This window comes from Callorhinchus milii, unplaced genomic scaffold (genome assembly GCF_018977255.1).
Source record: "Callorhinchus milii isolate IMCB2004 unplaced genomic scaffold, IMCB_Cmil_1.0 Scaffold13, whole genome shotgun sequence".
NCBI classification, from domain to species: Eukaryota; Metazoa; Chordata; class Chondrichthyes; order Chimaeriformes; family Callorhinchidae; genus Callorhinchus; species Callorhinchus milii.
Genome location: NW_024704754.1, coordinates 4,207,538 through 4,231,279, shown reverse-complemented (window position 1 = coordinate 4,231,279; position 23,742 = coordinate 4,207,538). Strand labels below are relative to the sequence as shown.

Below are 23,742 nucleotides of genomic sequence, written 5' to 3'. Positions count from 1 at the left end.
TCTTCACTTGAAGGGTTTTAGTAATGTGGTTGACCCTGAGGTAAGACAGTAGACAGAGGATAAATCGATAGATTAATTTATTAATCAGCAAAACGGTTATTAAACAGTTACAAGTTTTAGGCTTACAACTGCAGAAGATGTAGAACAAGGCAGGCTGATCTCGACATTCCCTGGGGACACCAGCACACCAATAATCCTTTGGCTAATTGTTTAGCTCACGATCCCTCCTGGTATCCCATGGCCATGGGATCCAGTATCCCACAGTGTCCAACAGTATAATTTTCCACACGACAAGTGGCTTGGCATTGCTAGTGGAAAGGCATAAATAATAAATAAATAAATAAATATTAAATCCTTGCATTTGACATAACACCTTATTACATCGATATCTCAAGAGTGCTTCACGGAATATATGTGTATTTGGTGGCAGCCAAGTGTCCCACGAACAGTCGTGGATTGAGTGACCAAAGGGCATGACTGTAACAGCAGCATGTCGTGTAGTTAAGCAGTAAGATTGCCTAGAAGCGGGGAGTTCACAGAAAGGCAGGTTTGATCGGTGTTTGGGGTAAATTAAGGAGCTGTCTGAGTGAGACACTTGTCTGAGCTGTAGCTGTGGCCCTGGAGAGAGAAGAGGCAGAAACTAACAAACATGGACTCTTAGGGTAAGAGCCGAGTTGACCATTTAATGGATGGCGCTTAGTATAATGAACAGATAGCCAGCAAAGTCATCTCTTAACTTTTAGCCTAAGGTTAAAACCAAAAAGCCATTTGAATCTGTTGTAGAGACTTGTACCAAGTAATCCTTGATTGAAATTATGGAATTTAATTGTCTACCTTGAAGATCATTTAGCATATATTTCTGAAACACTGCCCCACGTAAAGGTGCTATATATCTATATATATATATGTGAGCTGTTGTTGTAGATGTCATTAATATTATGTAAATAAAAGATTGACCAGCGCTGTGTCAGTGTCAGGAATATTGTGTTGGGTAATGTAGAATGAGGACCGTTTTGCACACCTGAAATGAGGTGGTTTCATCCAGAATCTTCAGTTAGTTCACATTCTCCTGCGTCGCTCGCTCTTGTCATCTACAAGGACCTTATGACCAGAGACCTCTCGATCTATTGCAGATTGCAGTGCGGAGGATTTGGAACCCGCTCCCGTTAAAAGCAAATACGACACGATGGATTTCGACAGCTTGCTGAAAGAGGCACAGAGAAGCTTGACAAGGTAACAGCCTTACTTACATCCACCGCCTACAGAGGATACCACAATACCTCAATCAAGGCACTTTTCCTTTGTTTACCTCTGTCCGGTAGAAAAACAGGACACTAGTCCTTTTACAAGCGAAACAAAAAAAAAATGAAGTTTACATGAACTAAAAGCTGCTTCTGTCTGTGGTTCTTTGGGGTAGATAGATGTCAGATGTCAGACGTGCAGACGGGTTTAGTAAAACCGCTGTCCATTTTTGCTGATTATCGTTCCCATAAGTATACGTAAAGCAATAGTGGAGCTGCAGTTGTGATGGCAAATTTGATGTGTGTAGTTTGGGGGACAGTGTTAGGGTAAGAGGAATCGGGGGGGTAATCTCGCGGGTCTTTTTGACGTGCTTTCACGTGCTGCATTTTCCGTTGTAATAGTTTACACGTGTTGAAACTTTTTTTATTTTTTTGTTGTAATTTATTGTGTGCTTCCGTTGTCTAAACTATGCACTGTATCTGTAGCCTTGCCTCTCAGTCCTCAAAATTTCCTAACCAGAAATGTTTACATGTAATTATTATAGAGCTTACTATTATTATTATAGTGAACTAACATATCTAGATTGACAGAGCTGTACTGTAACTCATTGGATAGGTGCATATCGAGAGCAATTTATTACCGGGTGCATGGGTGATAATTCCATTCATTAATCGATGGAGTCATCAGAACGACATAGGTGTCTTGTCTGATTAAAGCAAATTCAGCTGAATCATATACTGCCTAAGAGAGAGAGAGAGAAAGGGTTGGTGGGGAGGCGTTAAAGCAGCTTTCGGGCTTCGAATGCCCTTCAGGTGGCAAAGACAAAGGAATTGTGTTTTCTTATCATTTCGGGGGCATATGTGTGAGAGTTTTGTGTTCAAACTGTGTGAGTGGGAAGGTATGGGGAGTTCAGATAAGCTGTTTGATCATTTCGCTCTTTCAAAAAAAATTTTTAGCCCCTTCCTCCCTCTGGCCTCCTCTTCCCTCCCGCCCCCCCACTCTCCAATTCCTTCACTCTCCTCCCCCTTCCCCCCTCACTTCTCCCTCTCCCCCCCCCCCCCCCCCCACCGCCTCTCCCCCTCATTTATTTGTTGATTTGGAATCCGAACTTTTTATCCCCTTTCAAGCAAATCAAATGCAATCTCCCTTTTGGGGGGTAATTACTTTAATCATGTTTGTTTAAACGATGAAACTTTGGAACCTTGTACCTTTCCACTACAGCTGTAAGTGTGATTAAAACGTCTCTGGCTTCAAAGCAAATACATATTATGTATTTTTTAAATCATATCTTATAGTTTCCTAGAGAAGTAATCCAAATCACAAATTGTATTAAACATTATATTTTAATGTCTTGTAAATATGTTGAGACTTCTGAAACTCCCTTCAGTGCACTTGTTTACATTAATAAAATGGCGGAATGTAATCACATTCTTTTAACTATTGTATTTTATTTTTCAATATTTCAATGATTTGCCACTGAATAAAAAAAAGCAATAAAACAATGCAAAGGAATCGATTTCTTTTTGTGCCGACTCAAGTTATAGCAAATGGTCCAAGTGGGCGTTGTTCACACACATGCCTCACACAATACAATTTATTATTGGCATTTACAGCGGCTTTCACGTCTCGAGGACGACCTAAAGTGCTTTTCACTGCCAAGCTGGGCTGGTTGGGGGGAGGAGCTGAGGAGGGAGGGGAGGCAGAGGGTGACAGAGAACATGGACACAGATAAATGTTGAGGTGGCGTTTGAGACTGGGGAGGGGAGATGAGGAGAGGTTGGAGGTGTGGGATGGCATTGGACAGAGAGGGGGCAGATTGGCTGTAAACTCCGCTGTGAAGGTGGGGCGAACAGAGCAAGAGACACGAAGCTGGCCGGTATTCTTGTCTTAACAAGAGCTCTGTGATGTTACGAGCTACAATCTGATCGGGGAAATGGTATGTCAGCTGCAGTGTGTATTACAGCACAGCCATTGCTGCATTCACAACGCCACAGGTTCATTCACAACACCCAACAGGAGCCGTGTGGGATGGAGGCCGCTGAAGTAATGGAATTTAGCTATAATTAGTTCATTAACAAATATAATGTGGATCTTTTATTCGCTTCTGAAACAGATGCAGTGGGTAATATTATTCATCTTCCAGGGATTCTTTGACTGATGAAAGCAGAACACGAGGAGGAAATCAGTCACAGAACTCATTTAGGCTTCAATTAAAATGTTCATGTATTCTAAGAGCCAGAGGACTGTGGAGGTCAGTTCAGGGTGATCTCCACCAGAGCACTTCATTTTAATTTGTATCTGAAACCACTCTGCTGGGCTCGCGATAATCTCTGCTTTCCCTGTGACACAGTAAGAATAACAAAGCGATTGAGTGGAGCAGTGAGATATCAATGAAATCGTTCGTGCCGTTCACTGCGGGGAAGGAGCAGGTGACGTGTTGTAGGTTGGAAGTACGTTAGCATTTTACGTTCCCTCTCCTCTCTACAGGCAGAAGAGACAAAACTCTAGAACGGGATTTAAAAGTGGGGAGGGAGGGAGTGAGGGAGGGAGGGAAGGGGCAAGGCGGAGGGAATGAGGGAGAGAGTTCCAGAGTTTAAGGGCGCAGTGGCTGAAGGCGCGGGATGAAAGGGAAGCAGGCAAAAAAAAAATGACCTGTGGAATCTGTCAACACCAGGTTTAAGCCAGAGGGAGACCTTCTGCGTGACTATGTTTTATGGGACATTCTTATGGGGATGCAGTACATAATTTGGGACACGACATGTCAAGTGATTGCCAGAATGGGTAGAAGGCGAACTGGATGGTCCTTGGTCTTCCTTCACTCAGCAAATTCTTATGTTCTTGTGTCCATGGCCCCAGCACTTGCTGAAATCAGGAAAGAGCCCAGAGAGCGAGTCCTCTCGCTGGTACTCCTCGCACGGAGCTTTAATACACTGCGTGATGAAGGGCAGGATCAGGCCTGCAGACAGAGGCTGGGATTACACAATGTGCAGCACAGCATCTCCCTGGAAGTTATCTCAGGATTCAGGAAGTGTGTCAGTAAACCGAGCCCTCAGTGATGCCTGGGACCTACCTGGCCTGACGGATGGTGCCAGGAAGAGCGCAGGTGAGTGGGGCCTCGCTGAACCCTGGAGCCAGAATGAGAGCCTCTGTGATTGTGGCATCAGGGTCTTCGTGAGCATCTACTTAACCATACAGGCAGTTCCTGCCTTAATCGCTTTGGGAAAGAAGCCTGAAACGCTGTGGGATTGGCTGTAGTTAATGCTGGTCTTGATGGTGGATCACTGACCACTGATAGATGGCTGCTGGGAGCCAGGGTTGAGTGGGTGTGTGGGCGGAGGGGTGGGGGGGTTGTATGTGTGTGGGTGTGCATGTGTGGGGGAGATTTGTGTGTGTGTGTGCACGCGTGTGGGGGTGGGGTGTTGTGTGTTTGTGTGGGAGGAGATTTGTGTGTTTGGATGTGCTGTGAGTGTGTGGGGTGGGGGGGAGATTTGTGTATGTGGTGTGTGTGTGTGTGTGTGTGTGGCAGTGTGTGGGGTGGGGATGCCCCTTCACTGGCCAGAGTGAGATCAAAGCAGAAGTGAAACTCGAAGCTCAGATGCTGTTACTGACCGGAGCTTCTTGGCTCTGAAAATTCCTGAGAACCAATGAGTTACCGTGGAGAGTGTGAGGCACCTGTTATACTGTACACACTGAGAGCTGTCACTTCCTCAAAAGCTTTATCGCCCCATCAACTTTCCCACACACACACACACATACACACACACCACTCACACACACACACACACCACACACACACACATACACACACACCACTCACACACACACACACACATTCACCACTCACACACACACACACACACACAGACAAACACCACTGACACACACACACACCCACACACATACACCACCCCCATACAAACACACCCAAACATACAAACACTCTGAATTCCTGGTATGACAATACAACATTACATTTGTACAGCGCCTTTCATATTGGGAGGACATCCCAAGGTGCTGGACAGTCAGGGATTTGGATCCGGTTTTGGATCAGGTTACTCTGCTTTAGCCTGAATGTTTGCTCACAATGTTAACCGTTTAATGATGTTTAAGCATTTTTCTCTGGTTTCAACCACTTCCTTAATATTCGACATGAACACAACACAAGTTCAGGAGTTAAAATACTGCAGACGCTGGAAATTGAAATAAAAACAGAAGTTGCTGGGAACACTCAGCAGATCAGGCAGCATCTATGGAGAAAGGAAAGTTTCCTCTCTCCATAGATGTTTCTAATGGAAAGTTTCCTCTCTCCGTAGATGCTGCCTGACCTGCTGAGTGTTCTCCAGCGACTTCTGTTTTTATCACAAGTTCAGGAGTTGTAGGTCTCAGATCATCTCTAATACCTAATTGCTCCTGGATTATCAGTGATTGATTGACTGATTCTAGGTGGTGGTTGTTGTTGCTGTTATCAGACCAGCCCACGCAAGGTGCAGAGATACCTGGGTAACACACACAGCTCCTTAGAAAGAGATCAATCACCCTGAGATATTCCAGGACATTAAATGAAAATAGACAAACTGCCCGAGCGGCAAGGTTCCCATAAATTACATTCCCCGGTATCAGAACCACTTCCTCATAATTTTGAAGACAACTCCACCTCCTTTGTACCTCCCAACCTTGTCCCCGACAGTACTGTACATCCATCAATATTAACCGTGTGACTGCAACAGAGTTAGCGAGAAAGAGAGAGAGAGAGAGAGAAATCAAACTGCGGGGATAAAAGGTGCGTTTTATGGAGCCCGGTTTGGGTTTGTTAGATTCAGATCACAGACTGCATAGATCCGAGTGCACTGATCGCAGTCATCCTCTCTCTTGACAAGAGTGAACGATCCGTGAGTGTGTAAAGGCTACTCAGCCTGTTGCACACCCACTCCAGCTCTTGGCACACTACTGCAGGTGGCTTTTGTCCTTGAAACACTCTCTCCATCAATCAACATCTTGCCTCGTTTTTCACTTTATTCTCTTTGCAAAGCCACTTATTATTCCCCCCCCCCCCACCCCCCCATCACACCTAACAGTGTATACCACAGGTCGTAACAGGAGAAAACTTCTGCTGAAATGCTTTTACGCTTCCCTGCACGAGGAGTGCCATATAAATACAAGTTGTTGTTGAAGTTACTGTTGTTGTAGTTTCTGACTTTTGAAGGTAGTCAATCTTTGTCCGACTACTTAATTCAAAGAATTTACCAACGTTTCGCCCACAAAATACACAGGCAGTTCGCTCGCCGAAAATAAAAATTCTGTGAAGCGCTTTGAGACGTTTTATCGATGTGATAAGGCGCTGTATAAAGTGCAAGGATTATTATCATTATAACTTCCATGTTATCTCCTTTCCTAACAGCTTTAAATCCCTTGTGCTATCACTTTTGTTTCGCTTAAGAAAAGAATCCTAGTTACTTTTCTCTCTCTCTCTCTCTCTCTCTCTCTGCAGCTCGCAAATCCTCTGAAAATTTGCTGCTCGAAATCAGAAGTTTCTAATCCCCTGATAACAATATTGCATCGAACACATTCTAATCAGGGACCAGCACTATCAGTGAGATCTAAAGCCCAGATATTTTTTTGCCTTAATTCCTCAAGGCTTCAAGTGATTGCTACGGTAAATTAGACTTTGTTTCTTTCAAAGTGCAGCACAGAAAAGTGCTTTGAAGTGACTGTCATTTGAACAATCTCCGCCAGGTAAACAGAGTTTGGATTACATTTTGGCAGATGGCGCATGACTGCCCTCCAGTGGGTATCCCTCTCGGTGCACCCAGCTCAGTGCCCCGATGGCACTGGTTTTGGAAAGTAATAATAATATAATCCTTGCATTTGATACAGCGCCTTATCACGTCTTCGAGGCGTTCAAAGCGCTTCACGGAATACACTGTAAAGTGAATTGACGGTGTATTTTGTGGGCAAAATGCGGCAGCCAATTGCACACAGCAGCGTCCCTCAAACAGTGGTGGATTGAGTGACCAAATTATTATTATTTATTTATTTTGAAGGAATTATTACCCCCGGAAGAGCGATCCAACAGTCGACTAACAACCGGGTTCCTACTTATTGCTAGGTAAACAGAGGTCTGTGAAGTAAGGAAACTTCCCCAATGTTTCGTCCTGCCCGGGAATCCAATCCAGGTCCTCTCGCTTGTGAGACCAGTGCTCTAACCACTGAGCTACAGGACTCCACTTACCAGGTAAATGTATTATTGTTAACATTATAATTAATATCTGGCCAATCAGGTCTGCATTTGCAGAGGATTCGCTTACCTTAAAAAGAAAAACAATTGTTGCGACAATAAATAATAATAATCCACATATTTGATGTATCTTAATGTCCTTGAGACGTCTCAAAGCGATGTGCTGAGCCGGTGCCTGTAATTTTATCCACGTATGTTTGTGTTCACGTGAAGAGTATTCCAGTGACAGCCAGTATTCTCACTGGATTGTGTCAACTTTATATCATCAGTTTTAATCTAGGACCAAACAAGCTCCCTTTAGAGCTATTCCTTCCTTCTTTCGTGCCTTGTAAATAATTCCGTCATATTTCAATTATTAATAATAATAACTTGTACACTTTTCACATTTAATTAATGTCTCGAAGCTCTTTGCAATATACAGTTGATTAAAAGTGAAAATAAATGTTCTACAGACAAACCTGGCAGGCAATTTGCACTAACGACATTCCACACAGAGCAAACCCATTTGAATTTGGGTGTGATTATAGCTCTATTCCTAGTCACGAGCATTTATAATATAAACATGTGATTTATATTCTGGCGTTGCAGCACAAGCCACTGCAAAGGAATTCCCAGATCGATTGGGATAGCTTCTTTACTGACAGACGGCGCTGTAATGTAAGTGTTATTATACTAATAGTAATTCCTGCATTTGATATAGCGCCTTATCACGTCGTTGAGACATCTCAAAGCGCTTCACAGAGTATATTGTAAAGTGAATTGACTGTGTGTTTGGTGGGAGAATAGCGAGAGCCTGGAGCAGTGATGTCATTGGTTTGGTGCTGATGCTCTGTGTGATGGCATAATGTATTCCTGTTCTTTTGGTGAAAAGAGAAACCTGCGAGAAGTGACTTTGCCTTAGTTATTCCCTGGTATTCAGACTGCAATGATTTCAGGGCACGATGCGATAGTAAGTCAATCACAGGTACCTGCATGACTTACATCACCTCATGTCACAGCATCATCCGACCTTATGATATCACCACCACTACCACAAACATCACTTTATGACATAGCTAAATGGCTTGAGCGATAAATTAAATTGCTCCTGAGTGTGAGGCATCAATGATATGTGGGCATTGCCTAACGTTAACAGCAGTCTGGTGAGCTCGTCTCAGTCTAAATATCTTAACTATGAGCATGCTGTCTAGTTTCCTTACTATCTTTCTGAATGCTATAATAATAATAATTAATCATAATAATCATCATCATAATAATTGCTAATAATAATAATCCTTAAATTCGATGTAGCGCCTTATCGCGTCATTGATACTCAGTTTCAAAGCGCTTCACAAGATATCCTGTAAAGTGGAGTGACTGTGTGTTTTGTGGGCGAAACGAATCATGTTGCGCTCATCAGGAGAGGAGGTTAGATCGCTGAGCAAGATATCCGATACTCATCCTGTCTTATTCCGACCCTTAATCCCTTCCAAATGTGGGGTTACGGCACTTAAAGCCTGAATATGGTGAGAAGCAATATGCTGTACTGCGAAAGACCTGCCGTGTGCCATATGGTGGTGTTGGACTGTCCAATGTGGGTTTAGCTCTGCAAGTGCTAGTTGTTCACTGAAGCTCTCTGATAGCCAGCCCTGTGTATTCAGTGTGAGGAGGCAACAACAAAGACAACAGCAACTTCCATTTATATAGCGCCCTTCACACAGGGTAGTGTCCAGGAGCACTTCACAGTTGCGGAGCCTGATAACGAGCCAAGGGGAGAAGAAGAGGGGGGAGGTGACTGTAAGCGCGATCAAAAAGGAAGGTCTTTAGGTGGGATTTGAAGGTGGGAAGGGAGGGGGCGAGGCAGAGCGATTGAGGGAGGGAGTTCCAGAGTTTCGGGGCGTAGTGGCTGAAGACACGGCCACCGATGGTGGAATGGAGGGGGCGAGGGACAAATAGGAGGCTGGAGCCGGCTGAGCAGAGGCAGCAGCTGGTGGAGTTGGGGGGTAAGCAGGTAGGATAGGTATTAAGCAGGTGGGATAGGTAACAAAGTGACAAAGGCATTGTCACTTTTCCAACCCTCAGTGTGTGCTGAGCAAAGAATTCAACGTAGGGCAGAGAGCACACCGGAAGCTGAGAGGAGAAATAAATTAATGCTCAAAGCAATAATTGTTCAAAGTGTTACTCCTATTTTTAAACAAGGCAACAGAAGTGACCCAGGAAACTACAGACCAGTGAGCTTGACATCCATTGTGGGTAAAGTTATGGAGACTCTTATTAGAAATAAGATCACGGAGCATCTGGACAATAATAAAAATGATAAAAGATAGCCAATATGGGTTACCGAAGGGGAGATCCTGCCAAACCAATTTACTGGTTTTCTTTGACTGTGTGACAAAGGAGCTTGATAAGGGTAAGGCAGTGGATGTTGTATATCTGGATTTCAGTAAGGCCTTTGATACGGTTCCTCATGAAAGGCTGGTACCGAAAATAAAGAAAGCAGGAATCAGAGGAAGTATCTTGCAATGGATACATGATTGGCTGACCGATAGAACCGAGAAGGTGGTGGTACAAGGAATGTCATCAGGCTGGGAGAATGTTACCAGTGGAGTTCCACAGGGGGTGGTGGGGTCTGTTATGGGATCTCTTTTATTTAACATCTTCCTGGAGCTCAGAGTCACAAACGCAGCGGAGACATTTGCAGATGAGACAAAGCTAATGAAGGTGGTAGACTTCAAAGATGAACAGGATAGGTTACAGGATGACTTCGACATTCCTGGGAATTGGGCAGATCAATGGCAAATGAAATTGAATGTAGAGAAGTGCAAAGTGCTTCACATGGGACAAAAAATCCAGGAAGGGACTATTATTTAAATGGTAAGAAAATAATCCGTACGGAAAATGTAAAGGACCTAGGGGATGCTGATAATAAAATAGTGGGGTAATTCCGCCGCTTTATAAATCACTGCTGCGACTGCACTTGGAATACTGTGTCATCGCAATATGAAAAGGATATTGCAGCAATTGAGAGGATGCAGAGGGAAACCAAAATGATTGAGGGTATGGAGGGATTGGACTGGGAGGAGTGAAAAGATAAACTGGGCATGTTCACACTGGAGAAGAGAAGGTCAAAGGGTGATATAATTACAGGCTTTAAGATTCTGAAGGGAATAGATAATGTAGACCTTGATAAGCTGCTTTATCTTGTATTGAACAGTAGAACCAGAGCACACGGCCTGTGATTGAAGGGGGGGGGGGGGGAATTCAGAACAAATCTGTGGAAATACTATTTCAGTGAGCGAGTGGTAAACTTGTGGAACAAGCTCCCGAGGGAGACAGACGGTGGAAGCAAAAAATGTTGTTTGTTTCAAGAACAAATGAGATAGATTTCTGCTAGAAAATAATATCTCGGGAGACAGTATATAGCGGGGGACACGGCAAATGACATGTCAAGCAACTGCCAGGATTGTGGAAGGTAAACTAGATGACCTTGGTCTTCTATTGCCTCGCAAATTCTTATGTTCTAATAATCATCCCGGTAATTAATGTTGGTGAGATAAAGTCAAAGTCAATTCTGAACTTTGCCCATTTGTAAAATTTGCTGACACCAAACTACTATTGAAACTTTATTGGCCTTGTGTTCGCTTCTAATGCTTCTAGCACTGTTACTAGACTGAGTCATCAGGCTGTGTGATTGGACCTGACATAAGATGGAGTTGATCTGGCACTCAGTGGAATGAGCTGTTTATGGATTACTACCTGAACTAGTCGATAGATAACAAGCTGCTGATAATGGATGACAACAGCTCGTAAAACATATTCTGCTGCATTCCCGTGCTGACAAGTGAAGATTTTTTTTCCAACAGTCTCAGTGTTAAAGTATTGGGGATTCAGAGGACTATGTTAAATTTTTTTATTTCTTGTATGTTTTTTTCAGAAAGAAAAGATTGTTCACAATTGTCTATTTTTTTTTACACACATCTTACGGGAATTACTCCAAAGGCTCACATCTTGGTTTAGGGGTACAGACGTGAACTGAGTTTAGTTGGAGATCAGACAATGAAAGGGTAACATGATTTATTCCAAGTCCTCCCAATAGTGAGAGGCAATGATTACATAGATGTAAGTAGATTCTTCAACGTGAAATGTGAATGTAAATGGTTTTGAGGGGATTTTAAATCACAGTTGACAGGACGGTCTCTGAGTATCAAAGTAAACGTTATTTAGCAATCCATGATAAAAAAAACTTCCTTATTAAGGAAGAGATAAAAGAGCAATCTTTCATTACGTATTAATAATCCTTGCATTTGATATATAGCGCCTTATCTCGCGTCGTTGAGACATCTGAAAGTGCTTCATAGAATATGTTATAAAGTGGATTGACTGTATTTTGTGGGCAAAACTTGGGTATATATTTTGTATATAATAGATTGAGACAAGTAACGCTAATAATACACCAGCAAGAATGTTTCTCCTCAGCATTTCAGTCATTTTGATGATGAAGATGAGTATGATGCTAATTACAATAAAATACAAAATTATATTTACACGGAGCCTTTCACGTCGGGAGGACATCCCAAGGCGCTGGACAGTCAGGGATTTGGGCCCGAGCTGGGGGTTGGGATCAGGGAGGGTGGAGGGCAGGGAGGGTCGGGATAGGAGGGTGACCGAAGGCGCGGTCGAAGAGGAAGGTCTTGAGACGTGACTTGTAGGAGGCAAGGCAGGGAGCAAGGCAAAGGGTGGGAGCAGAGAGACTGAAGGCCCGACCGCCGATGGTGGCCCTGGCCAGGCAGGGGACGTGGAGCAGGCTGCTGAAAAGATCTCCCGAGCTGTGAATTTATTGTCCTTCAATCTCTTCCTTTCAGCAACATATCCTGATCGTCAGAGGTGGAAAATGGCTTCGACTTCAGCTGTTGGTAATTTGAAAGAAGAGTTAAACTGTTCAATTTGTTGGAATATCTACACCGAACCTGTCTCGCTAACCTGCGGCCACAATTTCTGTCGTAAGTGCATCGAAAAAAACTGGGACAAAAGAGACACGGTTCAGGTTTACTCGTGTCCAGAGTGTCGGGCCGAGTACAATCAAAAGCCCGTCCTGCAGAAAAACCTCAAGCTCTGCAACATCATCGAACGGTTTGAAGCCACACAAATGAACGAAGAGCCCATTAAGATCCTGTGTGATTTCTGCCTGGATGATCCTTTCCCGGCAGTGAAAACTTGTATGAACTGCGAAGCCTCCTTGTGCGAGCATCACTTCAGGAAACACTCTGAAAAAGCTGCACAGAAGAACCACGTACTGATCGAACCCGCCAGCTCATTGGAAGACCGAAAGTGCTCGGATCACGAGAAATTAATCGAGTATTACTGTTTGGACGATCACTCCTGCATCTGTGTGACGTGCTATGTGGCTGGGCCTCACAAGAACCACGACATACGGATTTTGAAGGATATACACAACGAGACCAAGGTTGGAACACAGCATTTTTTAATGTGTTGATATTCACTGCATTGGTTACAATAGCCATGATGATCCCTGTGTTTGGTATAGAGTCTTAGCACGTCGTCAAGACGTCTCAAAGCGCCTAACACGATACAGTGTAAAAGGTTGCATTTTTTTGTGGGCGCGTTCACATCAGTTTGGTCATTTCCAAAGTGGTTTGTTTTAATGTGCTGCCGAAGCCTCTGGGAAAATAATACTAACACTAATAATATTAATAATAATAATAATAAGCCTTGCCTTATCACGTCATTGAGACTTCGCAAAGCACTTCACGGAATATAGTGTAAAGTGGGTTGACTGTGTATTTTGTGGGCGAAACGTGGCGGACAATTGCACACAGCAGTGCCCCCCAAACAGTGGTGGATTGGAGTAACCCATATAATTGGCCTGATTTTGACAGGCCAGCCTTTCTGAGAAGCTGGACAAACTGCAGAGCTCCAGGGCATCTTTGGAAGAAGCTACGAAAGAACTGCAAGGAACTGAAATGAACTTAAAGGTATTTAATAAGCAGCTTCTTTCTAATTGAGTGTGTTCGTGTGCCCCTAGGTATCGGCTGTTGTACAGCTGTTGCATCTAGTCTCGCTGAAGCACCTGGAAAGTTCATTGTTATTCAGCAGAATTATTGTTGTTAATTATTATAAAGCAAGGATACATTGCCTTGTTTCTGGCCTCACCTCCCCCTCTGATGGACAAATATTCGTGAAAATCTAACATGCCACTGTTTCACCACCTCCGAGACGTCTCTTTATGGAGCTGAACAAAAATCAAACGGATTTTTTCAATCATTCATTCCCAACAAAAATATGTTCGAGTCCTGGTGTGATGGATGTCTGATCGCCATGTTTACAGTGAGCAGGGCTGGGTGTTAAATAATAATAATAATCCTTGCATTTGATATAGCAGCTTATCACATCTTCGAGACATCTGAATGCGCTTCACAGAATATACTGTAAAATTAATTGACTGTGTATTTTGTGGGCGAAATGCGGCAGCCATTTGCACACAGCAGCGTCCCACAAACAATCATGTGTTGAGTGACCCAATTTATTATTATTTTTTTCTGTTGAAGAGATTATTACCCCCGGAAAAGCGATCCGCCAATCGACAAATACCCGGTTTCCTACTTACTTGCCCGACGTTCTGCCCTGCCCGGGAATTCGACCCTGTTATGGTCATGGTAAAAATGTTACGGTAACAAAATATGGAATTTTTTTGTGTTGGGTTCGATTAGTCATAATTCCCTCTAATATCATGTCATCAGGTGTCCACAAACCTGCAAATGTATTCGTTCCTTTATTGATCAGTCGGTGCTGGACTATTTGTGTGTATGTGTTTTTTATTTGTGGGGGAGAAATTCTCTGGACTAGTTTTTCTCTCGTTGCAGAAAGACAGCGCGACCTTGAGGAAGCAGATTTCAGACCTGTTTCAGGAAATTAGGATGTTGCTGACGAAACAAGAGAAACAAATCCTGGACACGGTGATTTCAGAGAAAAACCTGAACCTTTCGAAGGTGTTGAAGAAGATTCAGGAATTGGAAATTAAGCGGGAAGTGATCACACACCTCATTCAGGAGGTGCAGGATTTGAGAAATCAGAAAGATCCATTGTTCTTTATTAAGGTAAAGGAAACACAAACACCACAGCAACTCAGTGATACCAAGTTAATCTGTAACCACTGATAATGCTCATCCAATGAATTAATTCTCATCTAATTGATAATAATCAATGTAACTAATAACCAATATGATATAGTTCTCATCCATACATAAGGATTTTCAAGCAATCCACTGACTTCACTGGGCTTTCCCATCACACAGAGGATACAGTTCCAGATCCTGGTCCTCACCTTCAAAGCCCTCCATGGCCTTACTCCCCACTAACCTCTGTGACCTCCTAACCCACTACCAACCTGCCCGCTCCCTCCGCTCAGCGGGCTCCGGCCTGCTTCACGTCCCCCCGCCTCGCCCGGCCCACCATTGGCGAGCGGGTCTTCAGCCACTCTGCTGCCACCCTCTGGAACTCCATCCCGCAGTCCCTCCTCCTCGCGCTCTCCCTTGCCTCCTTCAAGACCCATCTCACAACTCTCCTCTTCGAGTTCAGTCACCCTCCTATCCCAACTCTCCCCGCCCTCCACCCCTCCTGATCCCAACCACCAGCTCGGGTGTGGATCCCTGACTGTCCAGCGCCTTGGGACGTCCTCCTGACATGAAAGGCGCCGAGTAAATGTAACTTGTTGTTGTTATTGACTTGAAAGACAAATGCATTTTTACCTGCGACGTGAAAGACATGCATTATGGCATGCAGCGTGAAAGTTGAACACATTTATTACATGGGTCCTAACTACATTTAAGATATCATTCTGTTCTCTTTTTTAGGATTTCAAATCCACTTATGAAAGGTAATCCACATCAAAGTTATTGATTTTTTTTTCGCCTGCGTAAATAAGACAAATTTTAAACGTTTCTAAAAGTTGCCAGACTGCCGTTCTCAGCGACAAATGTACAGATTCAAGTCAAAGCTTTCAATTGATGCGGTGTTGATTAGCCAAGTTTAATTTTAGTTTGATGTCTTTTTTCTCCATGACCACTGTTTCAGGATTTCCAACAATAACACTGAAGTAGAAAAACTAAAGGTGTCCTGGAAGAGGTTGGATGAAACAACAATATCTAACATCAAACAGGAAACAAAGCGAATCTTTGAAACATTAAACACACTGATTTTTGATCACCCTGGTATGTGACGCTGGTTTGACTGCATCTGATAATAAATAATCCTTGCATTTGGTATAGCGACTTATCACGTCTTCAAGAAGTTTCCAAGCGCAACACAGAATATACTGTAAAGTGAATGGACTGTATATTCTGTGGGCAACTGTATATTTTGATAAGCCTGTGGATACTGACAATTACTGTAACGAAGCAGTTAAAAATCCAATGATATTATTTGAGATCAAGGTCACCAAGTTAACACACTGCGTATCTAAGAAAAGCTGGATAAGATTTGGAGAATGGTGGTGTATGTTATAGCTGTGCGCTGATGTTTGGAAACATCTTAGATAAAAGCTATCAGAAAGACCATAAAAAATAATAATCCATGCATTTGATATAGCGCCTTATCACATCGTTGAGATTGTCTCAAAGCGCTTCAAGGGATTATACTGTAAAGCGAATTGACTGCATTTTGTGGGGGACGAAAATGAAAATGTTTGGATTCCAAGAAAGAGTTGTAAATTGGATTATTGCAGATAATTGGATTATCGTGTGGGTAGAAATTCCAGTTGTGAGGTTGTAGCCTGACAGGAGCCATAGGCACTGACTGACCTTGTACCCCTGACATTCATAAATAAATAATACTTTGTAATAGATTGACTCACTCAAGGCAGCAGTAAAGTAGAATATTCTGAGTGGATGTGCACTGTACAATAAAGCCCAGTGCAAACATAAGGCTCACAGACAAAGTAGAGTAGCTGGGAATGATATTTAATGAGGAATGAATATTACCTGTAATGTATACTTGGAATATACCTTCCATGTGTGGTTGGTTGGCTGAGAAACGGATCGAGAAATAATGAGAAGGTGGTGGATTGAGTGACCAAATTATATTTTCTTTGAAGGGATTATCACCCCCAGAAAAGTTGGATGACCAATGTTTTAGTGGGATATTTGCATTATAAAATACACAGCATTTCAAGTCCTGTCTTTCAGCAACAACCAGAATATCTCACAGCAGTAAAAATGAAATGGGCTAAACAATACTGAAAGTGTAAATGCCTTTTTTTTTTAAAAAATTCATACGAGATGTACGATCTTGAGGCAGACTCCCTGCTTAAATCCTGTTTATCCTGTTTTTTAAAGTTCAGTCGAATAATGAAGGAGTGGAGGACAAGTTTGGAATGGAAGATGAGACCGAAGAGGAAAATATATCTGATACAATGTAAGTACATCAGGAAGAGAGAAGCCTTTTATCCGCAGTGTCTGTGTCACGAGATCTCATTAATTTCTGACTCTAATATTCAAAGTCAGGAGAAGGTAGATGGGCACATATTGAACCAGATCAGCTGGTCTGCATACATGGAGCTGCACACACAACACATACACATACACATACACGCACACTGGTCTGCATACTTAGTAGTGTACGTGCAAACATGCACAAACACATGCACACACACACTGTCTGCATACATAGTACTGCACACGCACATAGACATGCGCACACAAGTACACACACACAAGCAGATACACATGCCTACACACATACATACACACACGCACACATACATACACACACGCACACATACTGCACAGCCACGCACACGCACACTGGTCTGCATACATAATACTGCTCACACATACTGCACACGCACACAGATACGCGCACACACGCGCACACGCACACACGCACGCACGAACACACACATACAACAACTGCAGTAGTATTAACTTCACTTCTGGTTACTCACCACAGGAGATCCATAGGCAACGGAGACATAATAAGGAATCCATATTCTTCTGTATTTTGCAAAGGTATTTACATAAACGTGAATTATTCTTACACTGAAATAGTCCATTTATAAAAAAAATTGGTTTTGAGCTCTGTGTACTCTTAACAATAGATTGTTCTAGTAGTTATTGTGAACGACAGCTCGCTGGTTTTGGTGCACATTATGTTTGAATTGCAAGGATTAAATGGAGGTTTATCTGTGGACTGTTTGGAATTAAAGTGCAACTTTTGCCACAAATCTCCACCCCAGTTTGTTTGGTGGGGGTTTCAGATGCTCCTATCTGTTCCTCTCTTCAGCTCCCCCTAGAGTCTTGTTGACAGTGATAAAATATACAGTCACTACACTTTACAGTATATTCTGTGAAGGGCTTTGAGACGTCTCGAAGACGTGATAAGGCGCTATATCAAATGCAAGGATTAGTATTATCATTAGTTATTATTATAAAATCAGCCAAGCCAGCACCAGGCCTGGCCAATGTGGCTGACTTCATCAGAAAGATTGTAGTGTGAGGTCCCGATGGCCAGAAAGGATGGAAAATGCCGGCTAAAGCTCAGCGACGACAACAAATTACACTTGTATAGTGCCCTTCACATCGGAAAGAGGTCCCAGGGTGTCCCAAAGCCACAGGAGATAAAAAAAATAATTCTCAAGCTGAACTACTGGCACTGACAATTGATCAAATCAAAAGGTATAATCCTTACGTTTGACTCAGCGCCTTTCATGTCAGGAGGACTCCTCAAAGTGCTTCACACGACGGACTCACTACAAAGTGGAGTGACTGTGTGTGTGCCTGGGGGAAAGCGGCAGCCAATTTACGACACTGCACCATCCCACGGAACAGGCGTTAAGTACTTCTTGGCACAGATACTTCATTCCCGGCCACAGAAGGAAGCAAATATTCCACACAGTGTACAACCACAAAGGAAAAACAGAAAGGAAAACTGGATATAAAAAACGTTGCATTTTACACCAAAGAAGCCACAAAAACCTGGTCTAAGCAGCTGACGGGAGAACATCTGCTCAGAATTGGACTCTCTGGTACGTATCTATCATACATTGGTTTCTCTCACTCAGTAGATTTCTTTGAAAGTAATTTTCATGACTGTTTTCTTAACCTAATCGATGCTATGGCTTTGCACAGTCTTGAAATCACTTGAGAGATTGTGTGTATAATTAATACTCTTTTTTTTCCGCACTTGCATTTGATATCGCGCCAATAACATCCAAACGTCACAAAACACTTCAGAGGTGATTGCTGTCAAGTGTAGTGACTGTTTTTTTGTGTAGGCAAATGGGGCATCCATGTAATATCCTACATACAGCCGTGAAACAAATGACAATTTATCTGGAGGAATGTTGGCCTGGACAACTAGAGAAACTTTTCTATTTTCATTGCATCTTTAATGTCCACAAGAAAAGCCGGTTGAGACCTCAATGGTCTGTCTCATCTGAAGGCCATCACCTACAGCATGGCAGCGCCTTGGCCCCCAGTCTCTTCATCTGTCTCTTCATCTCGACTTGGTGCTTGACCAGAACCTCCAGTAATTATTTTGCTGCTCTCCTCTCAATGGGACTGATTTCTCCCATGGTTGCAAAGTTGCTTTAGCTCTGTTGGATTATCCCTTCTGCTAATACCTCCACCGTCTAACGTCACAAGTCTCTTTGCAAAACATTGGCTACCTGTATCTGGTGCCTGCATCTGCATCGTTTTATTCCTCCTCGTACTCTAAGCATCTACATTTTCCATTCTTGGTACTTTCTCCCCATCCCCATCACCCCACTCTCTCCCCCAACCAACCAATGGCATCTATATTAGACGGACCCCCAGCTGGCTGAGTGATAGCTTCATAGTTGTTTCTTTCTATCTGTACAGATGTGCCAGAGTCGTGGGTGGTCCAAAGGACAGACTCCAGAACCAAGACAATCTGTCCTGGTGATCAAACAGCATCATGGATACTGTCATCACAGGAGCAGCCAACGCAGCTCACGACCTCTCAGCAGGCAGTGGTGGTCGAGCTGATGGAGGGAGCGGTTGCCAGACCCTCCGCAAAGCAACATAAGCTTCACCAGATGCAGCTCATGTCGGCCATGGTCCCACAGGAGCTGTTGGACCTGAATTTTCAGACTCTCTTCCTGAGGTTGCAGGAGGGCAAAAGCGCGGACAGCGCCGATCTGCAGGCGGCCATGGGAGATATGCAAACCGCTGTGCATGGGCCTAACGCGACCAATATGCGTGGAACCATGCAGTCTGACTTGACGGACATGCAGGCTGCAATGCAGTCTGGCATGTTTGCAGACATGCAGGATGCCCTGCAGAATGGAATGGCAGATCATCTCAATGCTCTGCAGAATGGCTTGATTGAGATCCAGGACGCTCTCCACATAGGGATGTCCAACATATGGGACGCCATCCACACTGGTCTTAACCAGATAGACACCAACCTCCAAGGTGTCCATTGCTCAGTGCACAAAGGCTTGTCTCAAATCAGCAAAGATATTGGCCTGATGGTGAGCTTCGCCTCCGATGACCTGGGCATTCAAGATGTCTTCGACTCCGCGGAGTTGCTCACCAAACTGAGTCTGATGACTCCAGAGATCAAAAAGAACCTGAGAGAGAGAGAGCAGGAGGAGAAACCAGTGGCGGTTGGCGTTGGACACTCTCATCTGACGTGTCCTTCCTCAAGTTTAGAAGATGTCAACGCGGCCAATGTTTCCACCAGCTGTGCCACGATGTGCCAATGGCAAGAATGCGGCCCACAGGCTAGACTTCCCAGGAGCAGCACGTGGCCAATTTGTGGGAAAGCCATCACTTTTCCAGGTTAATCCCCTTTAAGATATAGACTAGATTATTAAAGGTTACTCCTCAAATGATCTGCTTTCCTCGTGTTGTGATTTCACTGGACGACGGCAACAGCAACAACAACTTGCATTTATATAGCACTCTTCTCGCCGGGTAGTGTTTAACTGCGGCGGAGTCTGACCCCCATCCATGGAGGAGAGGGCGGAGGGGGGAGGTGACCGTAAGCACGGTCAAAAAGGAAGGTCTTTAGGCGGGATTTGAAAGTGGGGAGGGAGGGGGCAAGGCGGAGTGATTGGGGGAGAGAGTTCCAGAGCTTCAGGGTGTAGTGGCTGAAAGCACGGCCGACGGTAGTGGAGCCGAGAGTGTGAGGGGCGAACAGGAGGCCGGAGCTGGCCCGAGCGGAGGCAGTGGGTGGTGGAGTGGGCGTGAGCAAGTCGGAAAGATAGGAAGGGCATGCGAGGGCATGAAGGGATTTGAAGATGAGAGAGAGGCTCTTGAGGCTAAATGTCTGCGTGAGAATATTTACTGTCAGATGCCTGAGTCAGACTTATTCACGTCGAATTAGACCAACTCCTTCAACAAAAGGACTGGATGAGTATCTGCTTCAGATCATACACAGGGCCAGACAGAAATCAACACAAACCGTCTGATCCTGTACGGAGAGAGGAAGAGAGAGGAAGGGAAAGAGAGAGAGAGAGAGAGAGAGAGAATAAAAAATAGAATCGAAAGAGTAGGAGAACATGGATCAACCGTGGCAATGTGGGGAGAGGTTAATATTCTGGCGTTTTTTGTGTGACATCCGACTTGAAAGGCGCTGTACAAATGTAATTTGTTGTTGTTGTTGTTGACGCCTTTAGGGTTCAGGGAACTTCTATATAATGCTTTCTCCAGGAGATGTAGGTTTATCAGTAATAATAATCCTTGCATTTGCTGTAGCGCCTTATCACGTCGTTGAGACGTCTCAAAGGGCTTCACGGGATATATTGTAAAATGGATTGACTGTGTATTTTTATGGGCAGGTCAGTGATATCGACTGGAGTTTGAATGGCTGTGAAATGACCCAACAAACCCTCTGGTGTCATTCTATGCTCTCTGACCCTCTTAAATATCAGCTGTGATGGCAGGAATGGCCACGAAGGCAGCTCTGATCACAGTGCCTTGCATTTTGTAACTCGTTCCATGAAATTCCTAATGCCAGACTATTTCAAATCTCTTTTGTTTAACGCGATTTTTAACCTTTAAGTATAGAACTCCTGTGCGCTTAGCCTGATGACCATTTTAAGAGGTTTACGTGAACTTTTTAAAACATCTTTCTGTGAAAGCTAAGTCCAAAGACGAAGTGATGCTGCAGAGGTTTCCGATGGAGGATGAGGATGATGAGGACAATTTGACTGATAACTTGTAAGTAAAACTGAAAAAAAAACAGTAAAACTGCCCCAACAATTGTATTTTCTGCTGCGAGCGGTTTTGTAAAAGCAACAATAGTGAGTGAAACTGTTAATAGCCACAATAATAAGCTTTGATATTGCGCCTTACATCGCTGAAGCATTTCAAACACTCCACAGGATTCACTGTAAAGTGTAGTAACTCTGTGCTTTGGGAGGCAAATAATAATAATATAATAATAATCCTTGCATTTGATATCGCACTTTTCACGGCTTCCAGCCATCTCAAAGCGCTTCACAGAATAAACTGTATGGCGAATTGACTGTATATTTGTGGGCGAAACGCAGCAGCCAATTGCGCACAGCAGTGTCCCACGAACAGTCGTGGATTGAAGTGACCAATTTTATTTTTGTTTGNTTTTCTTGAGGAATTATTAGCAGGCGTTTAGAGTAAGGAAACTTGCCCAAGGTTTTGCTCTGCTGGGAATCAAACCCAGGTCTCTCGCTTGCGAGGCGAGTGCTCTAAACACTGATCTACAGGACTCCAAATGTATTGACTCAAGTTGCAAATTTGTGAGTCAGTTCAATATTGTTAAAGATATTGAGGCTTTTGTGTAGTGCGAATGTCATTTACAGGCTTAATATTAACCAGGTTTTGATTACTTACACAGGAGATGTGAAGACAGCACATCCAGCATCTCCACTCTGGATACCCCTGTTTACTATGCAGGTATTGTTGTAAAGATGCACAATTCCCAGGCCAGGCCATTTCTACTGGCATCTTTGGGTGTTTATAGTGAATTTGTCGATGATTAACAACAACAAATTACATTTGTACAGTGCCTTTCACATCAGGAGGATGTCCTAAGGCTCTGGACAGTCAGGGATCAATACCCGAGATGGTGGTTGGGATCAGGAGGGGTGGAGGGCCAGGGGAGTAGAGGTTGGAGGGTGACCAAAGGCACGGTCGAAGAGGAGGGCCTTGAGACAGGTCTTGAAGGAGGCAAGGGAGGGGGCGAGGCGGAGGGACTGCAGGATGGAGTTCCAGAGGGACAACTTGCATTTATATAGTGAAGTTCACGAGGGGTGGTGCCGCGTAGCTCTGAATATGATTAAGAACATGATATCTTCATGTCTGTCAGATACGTTTCACATAGATTACCACAGCGGCTTGTGAAGCTAAGAAACATTCTACCCCAGAAACCTGTTGAGGTGTTAATCGTAGGGGATGTTTAAAAGAGGAATGACAGGACTTTGGGTAGTAGAGGTATAAAGATGTATGACGATAGGGTGGGACGAAAAGATCTAACGAACAGCTCAATGGCCTCTTTCCTATGTTGCTATGTGAGGGTAGGACTTCCTTATTTTTAAACTCCCACAAGTTCCTCGCCAACAAAATGTTAACAGTACCTCTAATTGGCTCCCCTTCCCCTTCTCTCTCTCCCCCTCCCTCCACACACAGATTCAACAAAAGGGACAGTGAGATCAATGGTGTGTCCTAGAAAATCAGGTTGCAGTGCACAGACACGATGGGCTGAATGGCCTCTTAAATCATTTGCTTCCATGTTTCTCTTTAAAAATCGTTTGACATATCAGTAAATCTGCTTCGTGCCTTTGGTCATTTTAAACTCAAGTGATGAGTCGAAGAGTTTCGTTGAACCGTTGAATTTCTCAAACTCAAACCTTTTCTTGTTGTTCAGAATTTGAAGAGGAAGGAGGAGAAATGCCTTATGTGATAGAAGACGCCATGGATGAAGAGTACTTGGACGTTTTGTACATAAGAAACCGAGGAGACAACTTTACCACACAGTCCATGTGATTTGAGAGTCGAAGGCAGGAAACGGGGAAAAAACCTGGAACGAATCTCCGATCCGGACTGTGGTCAGTGATCACCTTTACACAACTGGAGGGCTTTCATTAGAAGCAGCCACAAGGAGAATTTCCGTCTCACTCGCTCACTCACACATTCACTCACTCGCTCACTCATAAATTCACTCACTCGCTCACTCACACATTCACTCACTCACTCACTCACTCACCCAAACCAGCGCTGGCTCCAGAGTTGCTCCTCATACTCCAAGATGTTTCCTTTTGTCTCTCC

At 43.8% G+C, this 23,742-nt stretch overlaps 2 protein-coding genes across 2 annotated transcripts in view; both read left to right on the top strand.

Moving 5' to 3' along the window:
• ppargc1b (peroxisome proliferator-activated receptor gamma, coactivator 1 beta) overlaps positions 1-2,004 on the top strand; it is a 70,695-nt gene extending 68,691 nt beyond the window's left edge. The window contains exon 17 of the mRNA XM_042340054.1: positions 1,134-2,004. Coding sequence (XP_042195988.1) covers positions 1,134-1,237 — 104 coding nt within the window. The 3' untranslated portion in view covers positions 1,238-2,004. The remainder of the gene's footprint in view (positions 1-1,133) is intronic.
• A 2,220-nt stretch (positions 2,005-4,224) lies between these two features.
• On the top strand, positions 4,225-23,638 carry LOC103186970 (tripartite motif-containing protein 42-like). Its single transcript, XM_007906264.2, has 12 exons — positions 4,225-4,345; positions 12,319-12,920; positions 13,354-13,449; positions 14,338-14,571; positions 15,328-15,350; positions 15,548-15,684; positions 16,807-16,885; positions 17,420-17,478; positions 19,330-20,274; positions 21,579-21,657; positions 22,313-22,371; positions 23,342-23,638. The coding sequence occupies exons 1-12, from the start codon at positions 4,225-4,227 to the stop codon at positions 23,458-23,460; spliced, it is 2,553 nt and encodes an 850-aa protein (XP_007904455.2). The 3' UTR covers positions 23,461-23,638.
• The last annotated feature ends 104 nt before the right edge of the window (positions 23,639-23,742 follow it).

Coding starts and splice junctions, on each gene's coding strand:
- LOC103186970 (XM_007906264.2), top strand. CDS start 4,225: ATGTGCAGCACAGCATCTCCCTGGAAGTTATCTCAGGATTCAGGAAGT. Junction 15,351..15,547: donor TTCAAATCCACTTATGAAAG/GTAATCCACATC, acceptor CCACTGTTTCAG/GATTTCCAACAATAACACTG. Junction 16,886..17,419: donor GAAAATATATCTGATACAAT/GTAAGTACATCA, acceptor TACTCACCACAG/GAGATCCATAGGCAACGGAG.